This window comes from Labeo rohita, chromosome 3, assembly GCF_022985175.1.
Source record: "Labeo rohita strain BAU-BD-2019 chromosome 3, IGBB_LRoh.1.0, whole genome shotgun sequence".
NCBI lineage: Eukaryota > Metazoa > Chordata > Actinopteri > Cypriniformes > Cyprinidae > Labeo > Labeo rohita.
This window is the reverse complement of record NC_066871.1, coordinates 5093121-5114392: the sequence shown is the minus strand read 5'-3', so window position 1 is coordinate 5114392 and position 21272 is coordinate 5093121. Positions and strand designations below refer to the sequence as shown.

Genomic DNA, 21272 nt, shown 5'->3' with positions numbered 1-21272 from the left:
GTATCTGTGTGTTTGAGTGCGTATATGAACACAGACACACTTCCTCTGCAAAATTTCTCACATTCTGATCGCCTTAATGCTTCTTTTTGTCCATACATTTTCACAGTCTAGTTTCTTCCTTTGTACAACACCATCTAGTACCCTAACAGCTCACTCAAACACTCTACAGTGTGTCTCGTACTTTTACTCATTCTAATACTCTGACGCCTCCATGTAACGCTCTCACATCTCGCATAAAATCACTTCTCAGTCTGACGCTCACCCCTTGATCTCACACTCCTGATTCGCAGTGGAATATTCCCACTCTGCAGCCTAGTACTGTCACTCTTCACTCTAATGCTCACTCATTTGTCAAATATTCTCCCTCGAAGACTTAATTTATGGCTTTACTATTGAGTGAGACCTTGAGATGTTGAGTGACGCAAATTAATGTCGAACATCGCTCACCGTTGATGCCGGGAGCGTGGATGGTTTCATGCTGCTCTGAAATGTCTTAGGGTAAGCAGCACTGCCCGTGATTGTCGTGCCGTTTGATTGGTTCGCTGAGTGGAAGGATTTTCATTGTACTTTCGAACGTGTAATCAGTTTGAAGCCAACACAGAGTGCTGTTTGCAACCCATTTTACATCTGTAATCTGATGTGATTTCTGGGTGAAACAGGATGTTCGGTGAAAAATTGTTGTAAAACTTCAAATCCTTCAGTAATTGATTTGATGGTGAAAAATGGGTGTTACATACCTGAATGTATAGTATGATGGGGAGACAGAAGTAGAAAATGCACATATGAGCTTGCTAACCACTATACTACAGCCTTGAGAGAAACTTTTGCCTAGTATCTTTTGCCTGGCTCCCTATAATAGATGTCACAATGGATTTATTGATTTGGCAGTAGTGTTCAAGTATCACTCTCTGTAGCTTGTCCACTATCCACTCAAGAAACACAAATTAGACTTGGTACTCTAACACCATGGTTCAAAAGCATTATTTCTCAGATTTGTACTTGCTGCTGTGTCACATTTGATGTTAAAATGCAAAAAATCCAGTTTAATGTGTAATCAACTGTTTCAACCAGTAGCATGAACTAAAGTACCTCTCCAAAAAAAGGCTGTCAAGGAAGGCCACTAGCACCTTCTGGTATTCTGGCCTCGAAGTCTTTCTCTATTGATAACCATTTGAAAGTAGCAGTGTGTTCTGAAAAAAAATTCAATATTTGCAAGGTAAATATGAAATTACAAATATCTAACCAGCACTCTCAACTCTCAAAAAGATATAAAACTGACACTAAAAGTACCCTTTCAAAAGGTAGTAATTTGTACTTTTAAGGTACTTGTATGCACCATTTAAAAGAAAATAAGCTAGAAAGATGTACCTTTTAGCTTTTATTCCCAAAGGTACCACCTATAGTTTGTTTATTTATAGTGCTGTCAAACGATTAATCATGATTATTTGCATCCAACATAAAAGTTTTTGTTTACATAATATGTGTACTGTGTATATTTATTATGTACATGTAAATACACACACACACACATTTTAGAAAAATGTTATGTTTATATATTAAAAATGTTTATATATAATATCAATTATATGACTATAAATATACACATGGAAATACATATAAATATATACATATAAATATACACAGCATACACATATTATGTAAACAAACTTATTTTGTATGCAATTAATCATTTGACAGCACTAATTTATTTATTTAGTATTTATTTAGCCCTTAAAAGTGTCTTTTAATGTAAGTCATTACATAAATTATTATTATTATTATTATTATTATTATTATCATTATTATTATTATTGTCATATAATATGGTATTAAACTACAAAGCATCATTTAACATCTTCAAGATTTCTGCAACTAAAGAGATGTTTCACCGGTTATTTCAAACCAATTTTGTAAGGAAAACAAATGTTTTACAAGTTGGAAATTATGATTTTGTATAAATTTGATTTGTACAAAAATATACAACTAGATAAAACATTTGTAGACAATGTCTACATTGTAGACACCCCTACAATGTAGACATTGTAGGGGTGCTATTATGCTTTTTCACTTGTCATTTGAATTTTAGTCAGTGTGTGGTGTGTATTTTTGGGCATAAAAAGAAAATCTACAAAGTAATAAAAATAAAAGCGCAGCAGGTATAAACACAAGCATTGACTAGAGTGGCCGTTTCAGAGCAGTAAAGCGCCGCAGGCGTGTGCAGTACAGGGAGTCGAAACACATGCCGAAGCCGTGATCTACTCCGGTTGCCGCATCGGAGCCGTAACGCGGTGCAGGTAAGAGATTTATTCATCATACATGTGGTTTTTACAATGCATAAACTTGCACTAGAATAGGCTAGGCTAATCAGTGATGATGTTCTTTGATAAAGATAGGTTGCTCTTAGTTTATACCAGTTTTTTTATTGAAAACACATTTTTTTTACAATTTAAAAAGAAAAAAAGTTTCACTCCTAAACCTAACCCTGATGTGTAAGCAGATCATACACAAACGTACAAATGAGGTCATAATTTGGCAAGTAGTAGTTATGAATTGCTGTGAGTGTGTATGTTGTTTGCAATTGGAGGTGGAAGAACTTAGTGTTCCAAGTCTGGAACACAGAATGACTGAGATGCTTTGAAATTTCAACTCACTATGTTTTAGCTACATTGCTTTTATAGATGGCTCAGATAATTGTCTTAAAAAAAAAAAATCTGGCTGCACAAGTGAACACCCATGAGCAAAGATGGCAGATTTCAAATAATATGGTCCTGCAGCACCCAAACAGCAGTCCATTGAGATGAATCGAAATGCCAACAGATAACTTTCTTCAGGTGTAATACACCCTCTTGTTCTAAACATTGCCATAGTGTTTGAGAAACCTGTTCGGCAACCGCTATTATTTCTGCAATTCCATTTGCTGAGTTTGGTGACTACTCAATCCATCTTTAAATAACCTCATTCAGCTCGGTAAGTGCTGTTCACCGTCACGTTGCAGTATAGCACTTTATTCAGAATGTAGTCAAGAGTTATGTCTCGTCTGGAGCATGTCTCAGATTCTGCCTACAGACTCAAAGACACAGACGGAGACACACACCCCTTGTAAACAAACAGCCAGCAGAAGTATCTGCTTCCTGTGCTGCTTGTAAATGCGCAGATATGCTGTGGAACAGCATTAGTGCGCTTTAATGGGGTGGCGTACAGACCACTCATGGGTGCATGATGAAGTCTTGACATGGTGGTTTCATTTAGTGCTTGTGTGTTTATTTATCTGTGTTTGTGTGTGAGTGTGTGTGATTGCAGCAGCAGGCCCTCTGACTGCTCCAATCTGTCCTCATCTTACACACACTTAAGTCCTCACTTCATGGCCGCTCTTGTGGAAAGACCTGCGGTCCTGTAGTGTGTGCACGCATGCTTTTTCTCTCTTTTTCCTCCTCTTCTTGAGTTCCCATTCAGCTCTAGAGGACCAGCTGTTTTGCTGTATTTTTCTCCGAGCTCTTTCCTGCCTGAATGTTTAATGAGAGAGGAATTTGTTTGGGCTGCATGGATGCAGCATTCATGGGCTTTTGAAGCAGTGAGGGTTGAATTCATACATGCATTGGCTGATTTTAATGCATAAATAAAGCAGCAGCTCTGCTGCTTAATCAGAGCATGAATGCAGTTGGAAGGGGAGTCTTACTGTTTGCTCTATGTGTGATGCTTTAAAAAAAAATCTGTGATGTTGATTTTTAGTGTGCTGCTGTTGCTATGATTCACACCACTCGTGGGTCTCTCTTTAGCGTATACACAGTAAAACACACTCTTTCCTCTAATTTCTTCTCATCACATGTGCTTTTTGTTGTTTCTCTCATCTTTCTCTGTGTTCTTCTTTCCTCTTTTTGTCTTGCTCCCTCTTCCATATCATATGTCATCTCTTATCATCTTGTTTTCTCGTTTTGTTTTTCCTCTTTTCATTTTGTCTTTTTGTATTCTCTTCTCATCATGTCTCATCTCTCTTTTCTTCTCCTCTCCTCATTCTTATCTCTCCTCTCATCTCTCATTTATGCTAGTTTTGTTTCCTCCTCTCCTCTCCTCTCCTCTCATCCAGTCTTGTTCTCTCCTTTTCTGTCCATTAGTCCTCTCCTCTCCTCTCCTCTCCTCTCCTCCTCTCCTCTCCTCCTCTCCTCCTCTCCTCTCCTCTCCTCTCCTCTCCTCTCTTGTTCTCTCCTTATCTAGTCTTGTTCTCTCCTCTTTTCTGTCCATCTCCTCTTATCTAGTCTTGTTCTCTCCTTTTCCTCTCCCTCTCCTCTCCTCCCTCTCCTCTCCTCTCCTCTAGTCTTGTCTAGTCTTGTTCTCTTCTTTTCTTTTTCTGTCCATTACTCTAGTCCTCTCCTCCTCTCCTCTCTCCTCTCCTCTCCTCTCCTCTCCTATCTTGTCTTGTTCTTTTCTGTCTTACTCTCTCCTCTCATCTCCTCTCCTCTCTTGTTCTCTCTCTTTTCTGTCCATTACTCTAGTCCTCTCCTCTCTAGTCTTGTTTTCTCCTCTCCTCCTTTTATCTAGTCTCTCTCTCTCCTCTCCTCTCCTCTCCTCTAGTCTTGTTTTCTCCTCTCCTCTCCTCTCCTTTTATCTCTTGTTCTCTACTTTTCTGTCCATTACTCTCTCCTCTCCTCTCTAGTCTTGTTTTCTCCTCTCCTCTTCTCTCCTCTCTCTCCTCTCCTCTCCTCTCCTCTCCTCCTCTCCTTTTATCTAGTCTTGTTCTCTCCTTTTCTGTCCATTACTCTAGTTCTCTCCTCTCCTCTCCTTTTATCTAGTCTTGTTCTCCCTTTTCTGTCCATTTCTCCTCTCCTCTCCTCTCCTTTTATCTAGTCTTGTTCTCTACTTTTCTGTCCATTACTCTAGTCCTCTCCTCTCCTCTCCTCTAGTCTTGTTTTCTCCTCTCCTCTTCTTGCTATTCCTCTAGTCTCTCCTCTCCTCTCTCTCTCCTCTCCTCTCCTCCTCTCCTCTCCTTTTTTCTAGTCTTGTTCTCTCCTTTTTTCCTGTCCATTACTCTAGTCTTGTTTTCTCCTCTCCACTTCTCGCAATTCTAGTCTTGTTTTCTCCTCTTCTCTCCTCTCCTCTGTTCTCCTCAACCTCTCCCTTTTTTCTAGTCTTTTTTTCTCCTCTTCTCGCTATTCTAGTCTTGTTTTCTCCTCTCCTCTCCTCTCCTCTCCCATTAATCTTGTTTTCTCCTCTCATTTTGTTTCTTCTCCTCTCTTTTTTTTCTCCTTTATTCTAGTCTTGTCCTCTCCTGTCCTCTTCATTAGTCTTGTATTCTCCTCTCATTTTGTTTCTTCTCCTCTCTTTTCTCTCCTTTATTCTAGTCTTGTCCTCTCTTCTCCTCTCCATTAATCTTGTTTTCTCCTCTCATTTAGTTTTTTTCTCCTCTCTTTTCTCTCCTTTATTTTAGTCTTGTCCTCTACTCTCCTTTTCATTAGTCTTGTTTTCTCCTCTCATTTTGTTTCTTCTACTTTAGTTCTTCTACTCTAGTTTCTCCTCACTTCTCCTCTCCACGTGGCTGTTGGTGGATGAGCACCGTGTTCTTCAAAGCGTGAGCTGAGAGCAGTAGATCACAGACAGGTCTGTGCGAGTGAAAGGTTAATGGATGGCCTTTGAATATATATTGGGAGTGTGGGAGGAGGGGGAGCGAGCGAGAGTGGCGGCGGTGTGTTCTTTCAAATGGGCCTTTGAAGATGCTTCTCTCTCCTGTCTGTGTGTGTGTCTCCACTGATGAGAGACAGAGGCTGCGTCTGAAGCCCTGCATTATCTGCTGTCTGGTCTGGTCTGCACATTTTCTTTTATTCGTTTTGTGTGTATGTGTGTGTGCTGTAGGATGGGCATTATGGAGACGTCTGGTTTTCACACCAGTGTGTGAGTGTCATCACTTTGTTCTGGTATGTACTGATGTTGCATTTACACGTGTGCTTGTGTCACTGAGTGTGTGTGTGTGTTTATGTTTTCTACCACCATATAATAATTATCAGCCATAGCCAAAGGCAGGCAGACAGAGAGACTGATGTGCAGGTAGCATAAAAAAAAGCAAAGATGTAAATGTGACCAAATAAGGGGGCATAAAAACAGGAACACCTGTCACCTCGAAGCACAGCTATTTGAGACTGAAGTAAACAAGAGGCACTTTTGTGAACACAGGTAGAAAAAATATCTGACTCTAGAATTTATTCTCACATTGAGATTACAACCCCCCCCAAAAAAATTTGGGGAAAAAAATTAGAAATGTCTAAAAGCCTATTATATAGACTCAGATTTGACTCAAAAAATGATGACATCTAGATGAAAATGAAAGCATCAAATAGACATGAAGTCATTGTGCTTCTGCTATCAGGTTTAGAGATGGTGAAACAGCTCGATTTAAGTACAAGGATCTGACAAATCCATCGAAACTGTCTTACTTTGTTTCTCCTTGACTTACGCACTCCACTCTCCCCTCTTGGCCTACTTGCTCCCTCCCTCTTCTCTTTTTGATTAGGGAAGGCAGTATTGAGTTTCCATTTATATCCGTTTATAATGCGGCTGCCATTAGCTTATGACAGGCCGGACTAACCGAAGTCTCTGGTGGCATTATGCCGCTGGTTTTATCCTTTGCCCTATGAAGTAGTTTTATTACCTCTACGCAAATGAAATCACAGGACTCGGAGACTGTAGCGTGCCCTGAATTACTCACTCTCTCACTGGCTATATTTCACATTACGGGGGCGGGAACAGAGAGTGGATAAAATACTGACACATTGGTCTCAGGAAGGCTTTAGTCTCAAGGTGAGACATTGTTTGGGGTAAATGTGTTTTAACACAAGGGTCAGTCACGTTGCGAAAGTCACATCCTGTCCTCAACAGGAAGTGCAAGGCACTCTGTGTGGCCGGTCCCTGCTCATTAGGCTCTCGCTCTGACCGAGTCTTAATCTTAATCCTAGCGGTTCCAGTCGTCGTTCTCTCTTGGCCCAGCCATGAGGCTGATGGAGAGTGCGGAGACGCTGAGTGTGGGGTGTGATGTGTCGCGCCGGGAGAGGCGTGTGGTGTGATGTGGACACATGGGTGTGTGTGTGTGAGTGAGACGTGGGATGCAGTGCTGGGCTGTAATTGGGTTCGGTGCGGGTGGTTATGATAGCCGTAGAGCAGGGGACAGACTGTAGAGAGAGAGTCAGGCGACGCTTGGGGAAGAGAGACACAAAGTGACCTTCAGCCTTTCCGCTGAAGGTAAAAGTGTTTTTGTTTTTAAGTCTGTTTTCTCAGCTTCTCTCACTCAGTTTCACTCCAATTTCCATCTCGGCTTGAGCAGATTTAATGTGTGTGCATGTGCCTCTGGTACTCTTTGGTACTTTGACTTTCTTTTCATGTGTTTCAGCATTTGCCATTTGATAGACAGGAAACTAGGTTTTACGTTTTCTGAAGAAATAGCAAGTAGTGCTTTTCTCTGCAAAACTCACTTTCAAGATGCTGGGATGGTTGCCAGGTAGTTGTTTCCTATCTCTTCCGCTTCACAAAGTATTTTAACTCTTTGATGGGTATGGAAATTTTATAGGACATTCATTGTTTCACATGATCAACTGCTAAATTCAAGTCTGCTTTAGCACTTTGACTAGAGCAGAGACAGAGAGATACTCTTTTAAAGCTTATCATATATCAAAACTATTCAGTGTTTTCAACTGCAAAATGTTTAATACATTTAAATACAAGAACTAGCAGAAACGTAAAATACACACTAATGTCTATGCAAAATATTGAGTTATACGTATACTATAGTAAATCTACAGTATCTACAGTAAAGCGCTGCTGTACATTAGCAGGCCCTTAAATTAGGTCATGAGATCAAACAACTATTCAACTATACAACTACAAAAACATTGGTTGTCATTTTTTTATTATCAAGATTGTTGATAATGTCGACTAATTTCAGTCCAATTTCAAACATAATTTGATGACATGTTTTATTCATGACAAACACACAGAAACACGTTTTGTTTCATGTTCTCACGCAGTGAAAAATTAATTGTGGAGCGAAGAGGAAACTGACAACATGTCGACAGACAAGGCAGAGCAGGTTGCTTCTGGTATGAAACAATGTCTTAGCTTTAAAATGTTGTAATTTCTTAAGAAATTAAAAAATATATACCATTTTGTGGCGCTTTAATTTGTTGTGACAGATCAGTGTATTGCCTTATTAGATTAATCCACACGAATCGATCATCTTTTCCTCTTTACTTAAAGCACAGGAAAAAAATGTGTGAATGAACATCAGAATGTATTTTATTTCAACCACAGAAAGATGCCAATACACACCGAAGTCCACCAAAGTTAATTTACTCTCCTGTCTGATTTGTTTGTCGGACAGAATGGCAGATTCGGCGTTCTGATTGGTCAGATCGCCTGTCAATCAAGCTGTTTGCGAACGGTCAATTGAAAAAGTAATGGCAAACTGTATGAAATTAAATTTCACTGGGATCAGATCATATATACGCAATGCTGAAGAGGACATTTCAGAATTACACATAAGATGTTAATATCAAAGGAAGGTCCACAGATATGCTCTTCATGCCAGAGTGCAGTATGTGTTAAAAAATATTAAATTGTGCTGGTTTAAGTTCACTTAAGAAATTATATTCCACTTTGAAAATGTAAACATTGCAGTTTTTATCTGAAGCTAACTTTAGGTTTTTTAAAATTTTCTTTTATACTATTTCAACTTGTTGCCATAAAAATAACCAAAGAAGCTAGCATGGTGTTAAAACGCAAACTACAAAATGGTGGCACCCATTGCCCGTTATAACTTAGAGGGATAGTTCACCCAAAAATGAAGATTCTGTCATTAATTACTCACACTCATGCTGTTCCAAACCCAAATAACGGATACAGTTGTTATTTTTGTGTTATTTACACACAAAAAGTATTCTTGTAGCTTCAGAACATTACGGTTGGTACACTGATGTCACATGGACTATTTTAACGATATCCTTACTACCTTTCTGGGTCTTGAATGTGGTAGTTGCGACGCTGTCTATGCAGGGTCAGAAAGCTCTTGGATTTCATCAAAAATATCTTAATTTCTGTTCTGAGTATAAATGAAGGTCTTACGGATTTGGATTCAATTCTGAACAAATATTAAAACACTAGACATAATAAACTTGACGACTTTGTAAAAAGTTAGACTAAACAACTAAGAATCACACCCTACTATACTTTCAAGTTGCTCTGAACACAACAAACTCAAACAGAAACTTAACACAGAAACTTGTGATAAAAAAAAAAGTGTTCTAAAATCAGCTCAAGAAACCAAACATGTTTGATATCATATATCATGATATCAAACCATAGTCTGAAGCTAAAATATCAGAATCTATAATACACTATGCGATAATCTGTAAATCTGGTCACCTTAAAAAATTCAAACCAAGGGCTCTGTTGGAATATTTTAAACTTACTTGTGAAAGGGTTAAATTATCATGTAAAAATGCTGTCAAATGTTGAAAACATGGTAAGAAAAGAGCGATGTTACAAATGTACAGTTATGATAGACATGCTGTGTGATTATGCAGTGAGGTCTGGAGTCAAACTCAATTAAATGAGTCAAACTCAATTTAGATTGACAAATTTGATTAAATATATTGCTGTGGACTGTAGATCAGTGATAGGCTTACGTTCAGTGATATTCAGTTGCATAATATATCTTCAATTATATTCAAATAGGGCCAATTGTATTCATATGGATATGTGATTGATTGCATATTTTGATTTATTAATCAGCATATCATGTAAGTAATTTGATTAAAACTTGTAATTGACAGCCCTTTAATATTAAATACTAAAATGATTGCTGTATTTGCTGCAATCTTAGAGTAGTTTGTTACTGAATGCTTGGCTAGAAAAAATATTGTATACACAAATGTTTTATTCTGCCATTTAAATACTTAGAAACTAGACTAATTAGAATTGTTTGGTCAAATGCAACTAATTTTCCAGAGGCCAAACCTGCTGACACGTGGGTCCCTTTTTGAACCGTACACATCAGTGTAGTGCTGGCGTGGCAGTCATGCCGGCTCTAATGGTGCCGGTTTCCAAAGCTTGAGCTGTGTGCTAATGAGCAACTGAGCGATTAAGTGGTGCCTCGAGATGCGCTGAAAGAGTAAGAAGAAGCTGATGCCATCCACACTCAACTGGCCCGCAGTATCTGTATCCCTCACAACCTGCCTCACGGACCTGCCTCTCACTGTTAGAGCTGCTAATTGCTTAATCAATCATTGCTTTATTAATTGATAGGCAGCTCTGATAATCAGGTATTTTAAGCTCAATTCAATTGATTGACTTTAATATTTTTTACAGCTTTAGGAGTCTGCCAGCAGATGAATTATTTAGTGGTAATCGTTCCTTGTCACAGAGCACAGCATTGGGAACTCAAGTGACACGTGACAAATGAATGATCTGTGTAGGTGAGCGCTAATGTATCACGTGTAATTACAAGAGTCTTTCGCACATTCCTCTATGGAATTTTCTTTCATTTAAAAATGTAACTTTTTTTAAAAAATTAACACCTTTCTTCCCCTCAAAGATGAATGTACTTATTAATTTAAATGTAATATTTTTATGAATTTTAGTTAAAAAATAATCATAGTATGCATAAGACAGTAGGTGAAAAGAAGTCAGATGACTTACTACTTCTGCAGAGATTCTGTAGTGCATATCCAGTAGACATTTTCCTATCCCATGATGCCATGGGAGAGGAGTTGTGAAAGGCAGTGGAGTGACAAAGCTGACACTGTAGGTCACATGACAGATGCGGTACATCTGGATTTCATTCATAAAACAAGCATTCATACGTTTTTCACAATCAAATGTAGCTACTAAGTAGGCAAGTTTGGATACAGCTTCTCACACATCATAATAATCTTCATAATAAAATTAGGGTGATTTAAAATTTTTAATCTAATTAATTACATGATGATAATTACTTGAAATTAATAGTACATCAATTTTTGCACATCAGTAGTACTTTTTTGGGACACACAAGATTAGATTGGGTTGTAAATGATGATATAATCTTTATGAACTGAATTCATTAATGATTTTGAATAATTTGTTATTATATATATATATATATATATATATATATATATATAATATATACATGTACGGATTATTCTATAATTGTGGGTATATCTCATGTCCGTGAAGTATATTTTTTCCTCAGTATAAATCCCTGATGCTTAATTTTCTAGTACGCAATTATATTTTTCCCAATCACACTACTATATGTAGAAAAAGCCGTTTTTTTTGTTCAAAAATTATGTCCTGGTATTCAGCTATCCAATTGTATAAAGCTGCTCATTCTACTCTGCATTTAGGCATGAAAATTACCTCAAATATAAATTACTTCCATATTTTTGCATTCAGTTAGATTAGGTTGTCAAGACATTTGGGTGTGCGCTTCAAAAACGATAAGTGTTTTTTGTGATATAACTTGTTTTATTTGTGTCTGAAAAAACATTGTCAACTAAGTTACCCACTAGAAAACCCCCCTTAAAAAAAGAATGGTTTGTCCAATTCTCACATAATTTGCACAGTATGATGATATTTCATCTAGAAGCACATGGATGAAACACTAGAAATTATGTTCTCTCTCTTTCTCCTAATATTGGTTAAACTGCCAAACCTGTGTCAAGAGTGGATTAATTGACTGTCAACAGTGTTACACAAGTATTATTGCTGTGAATTTTAAAGCTGCAAAGACATATATTTCAGTAGTTGCTCAGTAGGTCTAGGTTTCCATGTTGAGTATAGGTACAAAACACTAAAAATGTCAACTAAGTTACCTGTCAACAGTGTTACCCAGTAAAGGTAACATGGTGGACACTAGCAAACATAGATGGTATTTTATGCACATATTCCTACAGATCACCTTTATTTATATAGCACTTTATACAATATAGATTGTTTCAAAGCAGCTATGTAAGGTCATGTTTGGGTTTTTGGGAAAAAGGAAAATTGTTTTCTTCACATTGTCAAATTCTAAATGTACCCCTAATTATAGAATGACCCATATTTTTTATTTTTTTATTTCTTTTTTTAAATAATAATTTAGAAATGTGTACGCACTACATAGTGTACAGGACATATCTTATTGCTTTTTGCATTTTACATTTTCATAGTCACAAAAGAAATCAACATGAACGCAAAGAGTACTTTTCTTGGTACATTTATTTAGTTTTTTTCTTTTACTTTATTTTAGACAATATTAAGTGTTTTGTAACCTTCCTACAAATGCAATCTGATCCTTCTTTCCTCATTTTCTATTGGCTCTTGAGTAATTGTGAAGCTCTTGGAATAGTGTTGGAACCCTGTGAACCTTTAATGAGCCAATCAATGCCATATTTTACCATCTACAACACTAGATGTGAGTGTCTCCATTTCTTTTCCCCTGCTGAGTTCATTGCACCCTTCTTTTCAACTGTCTCACCCCATTTGCGTCTTGCCTGTCCTGTCTACCTCGTCTGTGTCCTTGCCTGTCTGTGTCGGTCAGTGTGCGTGTATATGTGTGTGTGTTCAAGGCTGAGGGCACGGCCTCTCTACTCCACTCTCTAAACCTCCCCCAGGCTTTAATTACTGCATTTGGATAATGAGTCAAATCCAATCACTCTTCTCCACTGTTCTGAATTAGTATACAGCTCTTATTATGGCAGCACCAGCCCCAGTTTCTTCACACCAGCTGCCCCGCAGTGACACGTCTTCATTCCTCGCCCCTCATTCTTTCACTTTGCTTAGAGAAAGCCAGAGGATGGGGGAGGAAACGAGAAGAAATTTGACAGAAAAATCATTCAAGGGGGAAAAATACGAATATGGAGCGGAAAGACCTGTTGATAGGAAAAAAGGAGGTTACACACAGTTTCCATGCATACATACTTGGATGAAAGGTAGTGATATTGAAAGAAAATATTTCCAATATAAAGTCAGAGCTATGGCCTACAGGCTAATTCGAAGAGGCTGTTTGGAAGCTGTAGCCTTTTACACAAGCTACTCATCATTTAAAGTAGTTAGATTACACAAAGCCTTATGCTGAGTAGTTAGCTGCATGACTGGTTACAATAAAAAAGTAGAAAAATAGCTTTAATACAATTACTTGGAAACCCTTGTGAAATAGAAGTATGCTTAACTGTATTGAATAAGCGCTTGAAGTGTTCTTCAAGCCTTCAAATAAATAAATAAATAAAACCGTACTTGCGGATAATATAAAATTAATAAAATAAAAGGCCACTCATGTCTGCTTACAGTAAGTGTTTTAACATTTTGTCATCCTTTAAAGAAAGTACACTTACTTTTGTGCTAACTAACATTAAAACATGTAAGGGACTTGATTACAATGTTAACTGCATTGTGTTACGTGCTATTGTAAAGCATTAAATATGCTAAATTAAAAATGCATCTTTACAAATTTGTAATTACATATATATTTAAATACGTAACATACACGTTTCAATAGAAATTACATTAAAATATTTTTTAGTTTGCCACAAATGCTTGTCAGTACATTCAGCAGTACACTTATAATTATATTTCAAAGAAGTAAGAAATTACATATGTGACCCTGGACCACAAAAATCTTAAAATTAAGATTTATACATCATCTGAAAGCTGAATAAATATGCTTTATGTCCTTTATGTCCTTTAGGATAGGAAGATATTTGGCCGAGATACAACTATTTGAAAATCTGGAATCTGAGGGTGCAAAAAAATCGAAATATTGAGGAAATCACCTTTAAAATTGTCCAAATGAAGTTCTTAGCAATGCATATTGCTAATCAAAAATTAAGTTTTGATATATTTATGGTAAGAAATGTACAAAATATCTTCATGAAACATGACCTTTACTTAATATCCTAGTGATTCTTGGCATAAAAAAGAACAAATCAATCATTTTGACCCATAAATATACCCATGCTATTTAAGACTGGTTTTGTGGTCCAGGGTCATATATAGGTATAAGTATATGTAAGTCCTACTTAAGTGGGTCCAAAAAAAAAAATAAATAAATAAATAATTGCAATTAATATATATTTAAACTATACTATATTTTCATTTCATTGTAATTAACATACATTTTGACCCTAGGCTGGTCAAAAAATGTATGTAATATAAGTAAAAATATATGTAAAATTAACTGAAGAATGAACTGATTCAGTAAAATAATTACAATTCGCTAGTGCTACATATGAAAGAGTGAGGACTGTTTAGAAGGGTGTGTTTGATTTACTTCAGTTAGCTAAGTTATTAAGCTGCCTACGCAGTATAAAATGACTTTAAAAACCTGTGATGTAGCGTTGTGCCACCCTACACCGATACTCTGGAAATAGCTTGTTAATGGCTGCTTGCTAAAGTGTCAGTATTTTGGAACCTGCAAAGCTGCTGTCACACGATTGAAAAATGTGGTTAAGTTAGCATTGCTGCTTGTAGTTACTCTTCATCATTGATGAGCCACAGTTCTCATGGAGGCAATGCCAGTTTGCCTCATTTCCCATTTCCATTTCTTTCAATAATTTCTAGTCTACACATTTTGAGAAAAATAAAAGTGGCACAACCAAAATTAAAATATCTGTATTTATGAAGCTGTCAGTGCTGTTTAAAAGGTGTGTATAGCATATTTCTGAATAAAGAGACTGAATGATCTGTCACTGTCTGTGCAATAGAGTTTATAAGCCAGAGGACCAGTGATACATTTGATAAAACCACATATGAGACTATGAGTACCTGCTCCATTTTGTCCCACAAGCAGATACATAGGTTAGACTGAGTAGTCAATTAGTTGTACAACTAGCTCATACTGGTGCAGTCTAGTCCCTGATCACGTGTGCTTGTTCAATAGCACTGGCGACAGCAGGAGGAAAATTCCTCCGTCCACAAACTGTGTCCCGGTTTATTTGCTTCTCATTTGTTTCGAATGCCTTCCAGTTACAACCAAATCTATCTGGAATTATGAGAAAATACAGTGAGCCATTTGCATTCACAAAGCATGTTTTAAGCAAACTGCATGGCGAACTTCTAAGTTGATCTGTGTTTGATTAGTGTTGGGAGAAAATAATTAAATGTAGTGAGTAACTTAACTACATTCAGCTTGATTTCTCACCCACATCACTTAAAGGGATAGTTCTCCCAAAAATGAAAATTCTGTCATTAATTACTTACCCTCATGTTGTTCCAAACCAATAAGACCTTCGTTCATCTTCGGAATACAAGTTAAGACATTTTTTATGAAATCTGAGAGGTTTCTGACACTGAATAGACAACGACACAACTGATATTTTCAAGCCCCAGAAAGGTAGTAAGGACATCATTAAAATAGTGCATGTTAATTAATTTTATGCTACAAGAATACTTTTTGTGCGCAAAGAAAAAAATAACTTTATTCAATAATTTCTTCCACGACATGCATGTGGTGGTGGTGCTGGCACAGGACCCAGTGTTCTAATATAGAATGTCTATCTCTCTTAGTTCTGGTTAAAATGATTAGGGCTTGGCAAAAAATGGCAGATCATCTTGTCTGGCAAAATCTTCAGACATGTTTACGAAGACTGTTGTATTTACAGTGTGTGTCTTCTGCTTGTAAACAAGGCACAGCGCATCCAGGTTCTATGTCAACAGCAGCGTCAGCAGCACCACATGTATACGCCGTGGTACTCTCGTGAACACGTGGTAAAGATTGATTCAGAAGAGAAGAAATTGTTGAATAAAGTCTTTTTTTTTTTTTCTTTATGCACAAAAAAGTGTTCTTGTAGCTTCATAAAATCACGGTTGAACCACTGATGTCACATGGACTACTTTAACAATATCCTTACTACATTTCTGGGCCTTGAACGTGTCAGTTGTGTTGCTGTCTATGCAGGGTCAGTAAGCGCTCAGATTTCATCAAAAATATTTTAATTTGTGTTCCGAAGATGAATGAAGGTCTTATGGGATTTTAACGACATGAGGGCGAGTAATTAATGATTACTAATACACAGTAGGTCTGGTTACTCCAGCCCTCACCCTAGATAAACTTCAATCTCTGAATTAACAAATAATGCTATGTTTGTGGTAGGATCCCGAAATTACCCAATGGGAGTTTCAAACTCTGGTAACCTGCACTGTTTGAGCATGTGCACTATCCACCATCTCTGACCCAAACTCATTCCAATTACACATTCCAATCACTTTTCTAAAAACTGACCCTGAACAAAGATTTTCAGATAATTCTCTTACAGATATTTACTTACCCAAGGTCATTTTCCTAATCATCTGTGCACCTGCTTATATCAAAAAGACAAAATGAAAATATAACTATCCTATCTTTTAAATGGGTTCCATCCTTCAGCTCCAGCATTTTAATTCGGATTACAAAGATTATTCCCCTCAGTCCAATTTCCCCTTCCGATTGGAGATAATGTCTGTGGGAGCAGAATACACTCATAAATGAGGGAATGAGCCTATTAATCCAGTAGCCGTAGTCAAGTCTGAGAGATAACTGGGTGGTAACTGTTGGAGATACGGGCAGATAAAGAGGCAGAGAGAAAGGCAGAAATTATTGGGCTGACGTATTTGGCGTAGTTTGTGAGACGGCAACGTGCAGTGTGGGACGTACCGGCTTGCTGAAACTATATGAACATGTGGGTGGGTGGGTGATTGGTTGGCTGTGTGATTGGCCTCCTGTGGCGAGGCAATGCCGAGCCCAGAGTAATGGTTTAATCAGTGACCAGCAGTATGGAGCTATGTGTTTGCTCCACGGGAATGCTGCGGAAACAAGACTCCATGCTGGCGCACTCTAATCCCACTTTGCCTTTTTATGTGTGTGTGTGTGTCTGTTTGAATGCACACCCGAGCAGCCTTGTATGAAGCATGTTTACCTCCAGCAAATCTCCCAATCATCGGAACAGGTCTGAACCCTCAAATCTACACATTTACAGCAAGATTACGCCATCCATCCCGGCGATGATGCCGCCACGCTAGCTTGCTGTAGTGAGCCTCTGTGACAGCTACACGACTATGTGATGTATGATGCAGTTACGTAGTCCACGTTCCATAGCGGCCAATAAGTGCTCAGGGTATAAGAGAACAGGACAAGGATTACAGAACCGTTGAGTGGGAAACCAGCTCAGAGAGTCACGGGCATGTTGAAGTGCGCTGGAATAAATGGTTGACATTTGCAGATAAAAGAAGCACGCTTTAAATCCTGTGTGGCATCTGACTTTCACATTGACCCTGGAGTGAAAAGGGGTGGCTCAAAATCGGAGGACTCCACATTTTGGTTCTTCATCTCTCAAGCAAAGAAAAGGCCATTTTGTGTCCGAAGCTGAGTCTGTTTGTCCTTACAACAGAGTCTGCAGATTACTGTTACTTACAGAAGCATGCACCGACTAAGCAGGTTTTTCAAATTGTCGGCTTTTTTGTGGAAAAAAAAAGTTCCCTCTATTTGATTGCAAAGTCTTTGAAGCTGCAAGACCCGAAGGAATGAATTTCAGCAGTACTGAGCGCTTCATTGATCAGTTTTTCCTGTGCATGGAACTCTGTGGGTCAGATCCACCCCCTCATTTTTCAGCACAATGGACAGCTCCACAGGTTCCCCCTCTCTATTTGTCAGCACCATGGAGAGCTCCACTGCCTGGTTTTTGTCCTTCTGTGAGTGGAGGCGGCTGGCGGCCATTTTACGTGGCTGGATCTTCAAACTCTTTGAAAGCTCTTGTTCAGATAAAGTATGCCACTCTGTGCCACTCTCGGGCCCTCTCAGCCAGACACAATGATTAACCCTACGGCACATATAGCCCTCTTTACATGTCTCTCTCTCTCTCTTTCCTAAATTGAGTGTAAAAGCAGACACCATGTGTGGGCAGAAAGAGCCAGTAGTGGTCTAGGGTCGGTTCTCTCCTCTAGGTGCTGGTTCTGCTTAGGTGTTTGGTTTTAGGCTCCCGAAGCGATTTGGACACACGGGAGCTGATTTTCTGTTCTCGAGCCTTGCGTTCGGGTGGCGGATGGCACCCGGCGGAGAACTGTGTGAAGGAGTGGGAGGATGTTAACCGAGTGTGTACGTAACTCTCACAGTTTGTTTGAGCGAGAGGGTAAATAGTTTGCTCCTCGGGACTACGAAGGCTGAAAATATGATCACTGGCTGTGAAAAACCCTTGTCCGTTTGTCTAATTATTTCTTTCTTTTCCCTTTAAAGGTTTTCGTGGGTCATAAAAGTTTGCTGTAATAAACAGCTCCCTATGCTGAGTTTTTCTTAATTAGCAGGTTTCTTCATGACCTGCTAATTACATCAATAATCCACGCAAGTGGTAGGCTCATTTGAAATCAACATGAAACAAAATTTGACCCTGTTTATTTTATTAACAAATGTTACTGAACTTATTGTGCACGATTCATCACTTTATTCCCAAATGTTTTTCGTAATTGTTTATTATGTTATCTTGCTCTCTGTAAACCCCAAAATCCACACTTAATGATTCAGTCATATGCATTAAATCAGGTTGCACTCCCACATTGGATATCCTGTTTCACTAAAAATCATGCTAATTTACAGAAGCAAAATGGGTTGTGAACAGTTCATCTAAATGCGTTTCTCTTTCTTTATGCAGCGTTAAGTCGCTCTGCAATGCCATTTGGTCTGATGCGGAGGGAGTTGGCATGCGAGGGTTACCCCATCGAGCTCCGCTGCCCGGGAAGTGATGTCATCATGATCGAGACGGCCAACTACGGTCGCACGGATGACAAGATTTGTGACGCCGACCCCTTTCAGATGGAGAATGTACAGTGCTACCTGCCAGACGCCTTCAAGATCATGTCACAAAGGTACACCAGAGCAGTGTTTGTTTTTACAGTGTCTATTTTAGTCATAGTTGTTGTCTTGCGATGACTTTTGATGACCAAAATTCCTTTCAGTTTAATCAGTATTTTGTCATATTTATTCATTTTGGAGTCATTTTGGATTTCCTTTGAATAGCAGCAGCCAACAAAGATGACAGTTAAGCTAATGATAATGAGCAAAATGTGTTAAACTGTAATAGAGCAAACCAATTTTCAAGCATTTTGAAAAAAAAAAAATATATATATATATATTCTATTCTATTCTATTCTATTCTATTCTATACTATTTTAATTATTACACTCCCATTCAACTTACACTGCCGCTTATGTTTTTGCTTATCATAAAAGAATTCTTACAAAACATTTGTTTGTTCACAAATACAGAAAAAAAGTTATATTGCAAATGTTATTACAATATAAAATAATGGTTTTTATTTCAATATACTTTAAAATATAATTTATTCCTGTGATGCAAAGCTGAATTTTCCTCAGCTGTTACATGTCACATGATCCTTCAGACATTCTAATATGTTGATTTATTATTAGAATTATCAATGTTGGAAACAGTTGTGCTGCCAAATATATATATATTTTTTTAAACCTCTGATTCTCCTAGGATTCTTTGATGAATAACAAGTTAAAAAGAACAACATTTATTCAAAATCTAAATCTTTTCTAACAATGTAAATCTATGCTATCACTTTTTATACATTTATAACATCCTTGGTGAATAAAAGTATTAATTTCTTTCCAAAAAAAAAAAGAAAGAAAAGAACTGCAAACTTTTGAACATTAGTGTATATTGTTAAAAAAACTTTTTTTTTTTTTTTTTTTTTTTTTACCTTTTATTATTCAAAGAATTCTGAAAAAAAGTATCACAGGTATCACCAAAATATTAAGCAGCATAACTTAATAACAAAATTGATAATAAATCAGCATATTACAATGATTTCTCAAGGATCATGTGTTCAGTGTTAAAACTGAAGTAACAGCTGATGAAAAATCAGCTTTGAATTACAGGAATAAATTATATTTTAAAGTATATTAAAATAAAACCTATATATATATATATATATTGTAATAACATTTTGCAATATTACTGTTTTTTTTTTTCTGTATTTTTGATCAAATAAATGCAGCCTTGATGAGCATAAGAAGCTTCTTTAAAAAACAAGTCTTACTGATCCCAAATATCTGAGCGGCTCTGTACCATTAGGGTAAGTATATGTACATGTGTATTGTTTGCAAGAAATTAATACTTATATTCAGTGTTAAAAAAATGAAAAATGATAGAAAATATATTTAGAATGTTACAAAAGGTTTGTATTTTAGATAAATGCTGTTCTTTTGAACTTTCTATTCATCATACTCACAAACACACGTGATATGAATTAAATAGTAAACTGTTTTCAGCATTGATAATAATAAGAAAATGTTTCTTGAGCAGCAAATCAACATATCAGAATGATTTCTGAAGGATCATGTGACACTAAAGTCTGGAGTAATCATGCTCAAAATTCAGCTTTGCATCACAGGAATAAACTGCATTTTAAACTATATAAAAATAGAAAATAATATTTTGAGGTAGTAATAATATTTCACAGTATTGATGCTTTCATTGTATTTTTGATCAAATAAATACAGCCTTGGTGAGCACAAGAGATATACATTACAAAATCCTACGAATCCCAAACTTTTGTACAGTAAGTGTGTTTTAATAAAAACATTCTAATTCTCATTATGCATATTTTTGGTCTTGTCTTCGTTATGCTTTCCAGAGGGTTTGTTGAACATTAACACTACATAGGAGAGAGAGGGTGGTATAAATGCTACAAATGACTCTGACTGTTCATGTCACTGTTTTGTTTTGCGAGCACTGTGTATTCCAGAGTGTATTGATACGGTTGAGTGGTTAAGTGACTGTTTAGCGTGTGTGTTTGAATAATGTGTGTATAACCACTGTGTGTGTGTGTATGTGTGTGTGTGCCCCTCCTGCAGTTGCAGTCCCTGTCTGTGCTCAGCATTTGCTTCCTCTGAGACGAGATCAATGATTCCCTCTTCTAGCTATCCATCAGCCTTGTAATAGAGAAAGAGAGAGAGAGAAAGAGAAGAAACCGAGGAGCCATGTGGGAGGGATGAGTAGATTGAGAGGGGGATTGGACTGGGAATGACGCTGCACTAGTAGAGAGATGATGAGGGGACATATAGAAAGAGGGATTTGAAAAGAGAAGTGTCTCTGCATCTGTTTGAGGCAGAATAAATCTTTACCATGCTAGATCTGTGTTTGCATTTTATACCGATAACAGCCCTGCATTCATATATTTATCTGCTTTAGTCGGAGGCAATAGCTCTAAGTAGGTTTGAGCTGGAGGAATAGTCTGCTGCCTCCGCACCCCTCCGACTGACGTTATCTGTCACATGATCACGCC

The 21272-nt window shown here is 37.5% G+C and overlaps 1 protein-coding gene across 1 annotated transcript in view; it reads left to right on the top strand.

Annotated features, from left to right (window-relative positions):
- Positions 1-21272, top strand: part of adgrl1a (adhesion G protein-coupled receptor L1a) — a 205031-nt gene that overhangs the window by 103322 nt on the left and 80437 nt on the right. Inside the window, exon 3 of the mRNA XM_051106077.1 lies at positions 18615-18828. Within this exon, the coding sequence (XP_050962034.1) occupies positions 18615-18828 (214 nt within the window). The remainder of the gene's footprint in view (positions 1-18614; positions 18829-21272) is intronic.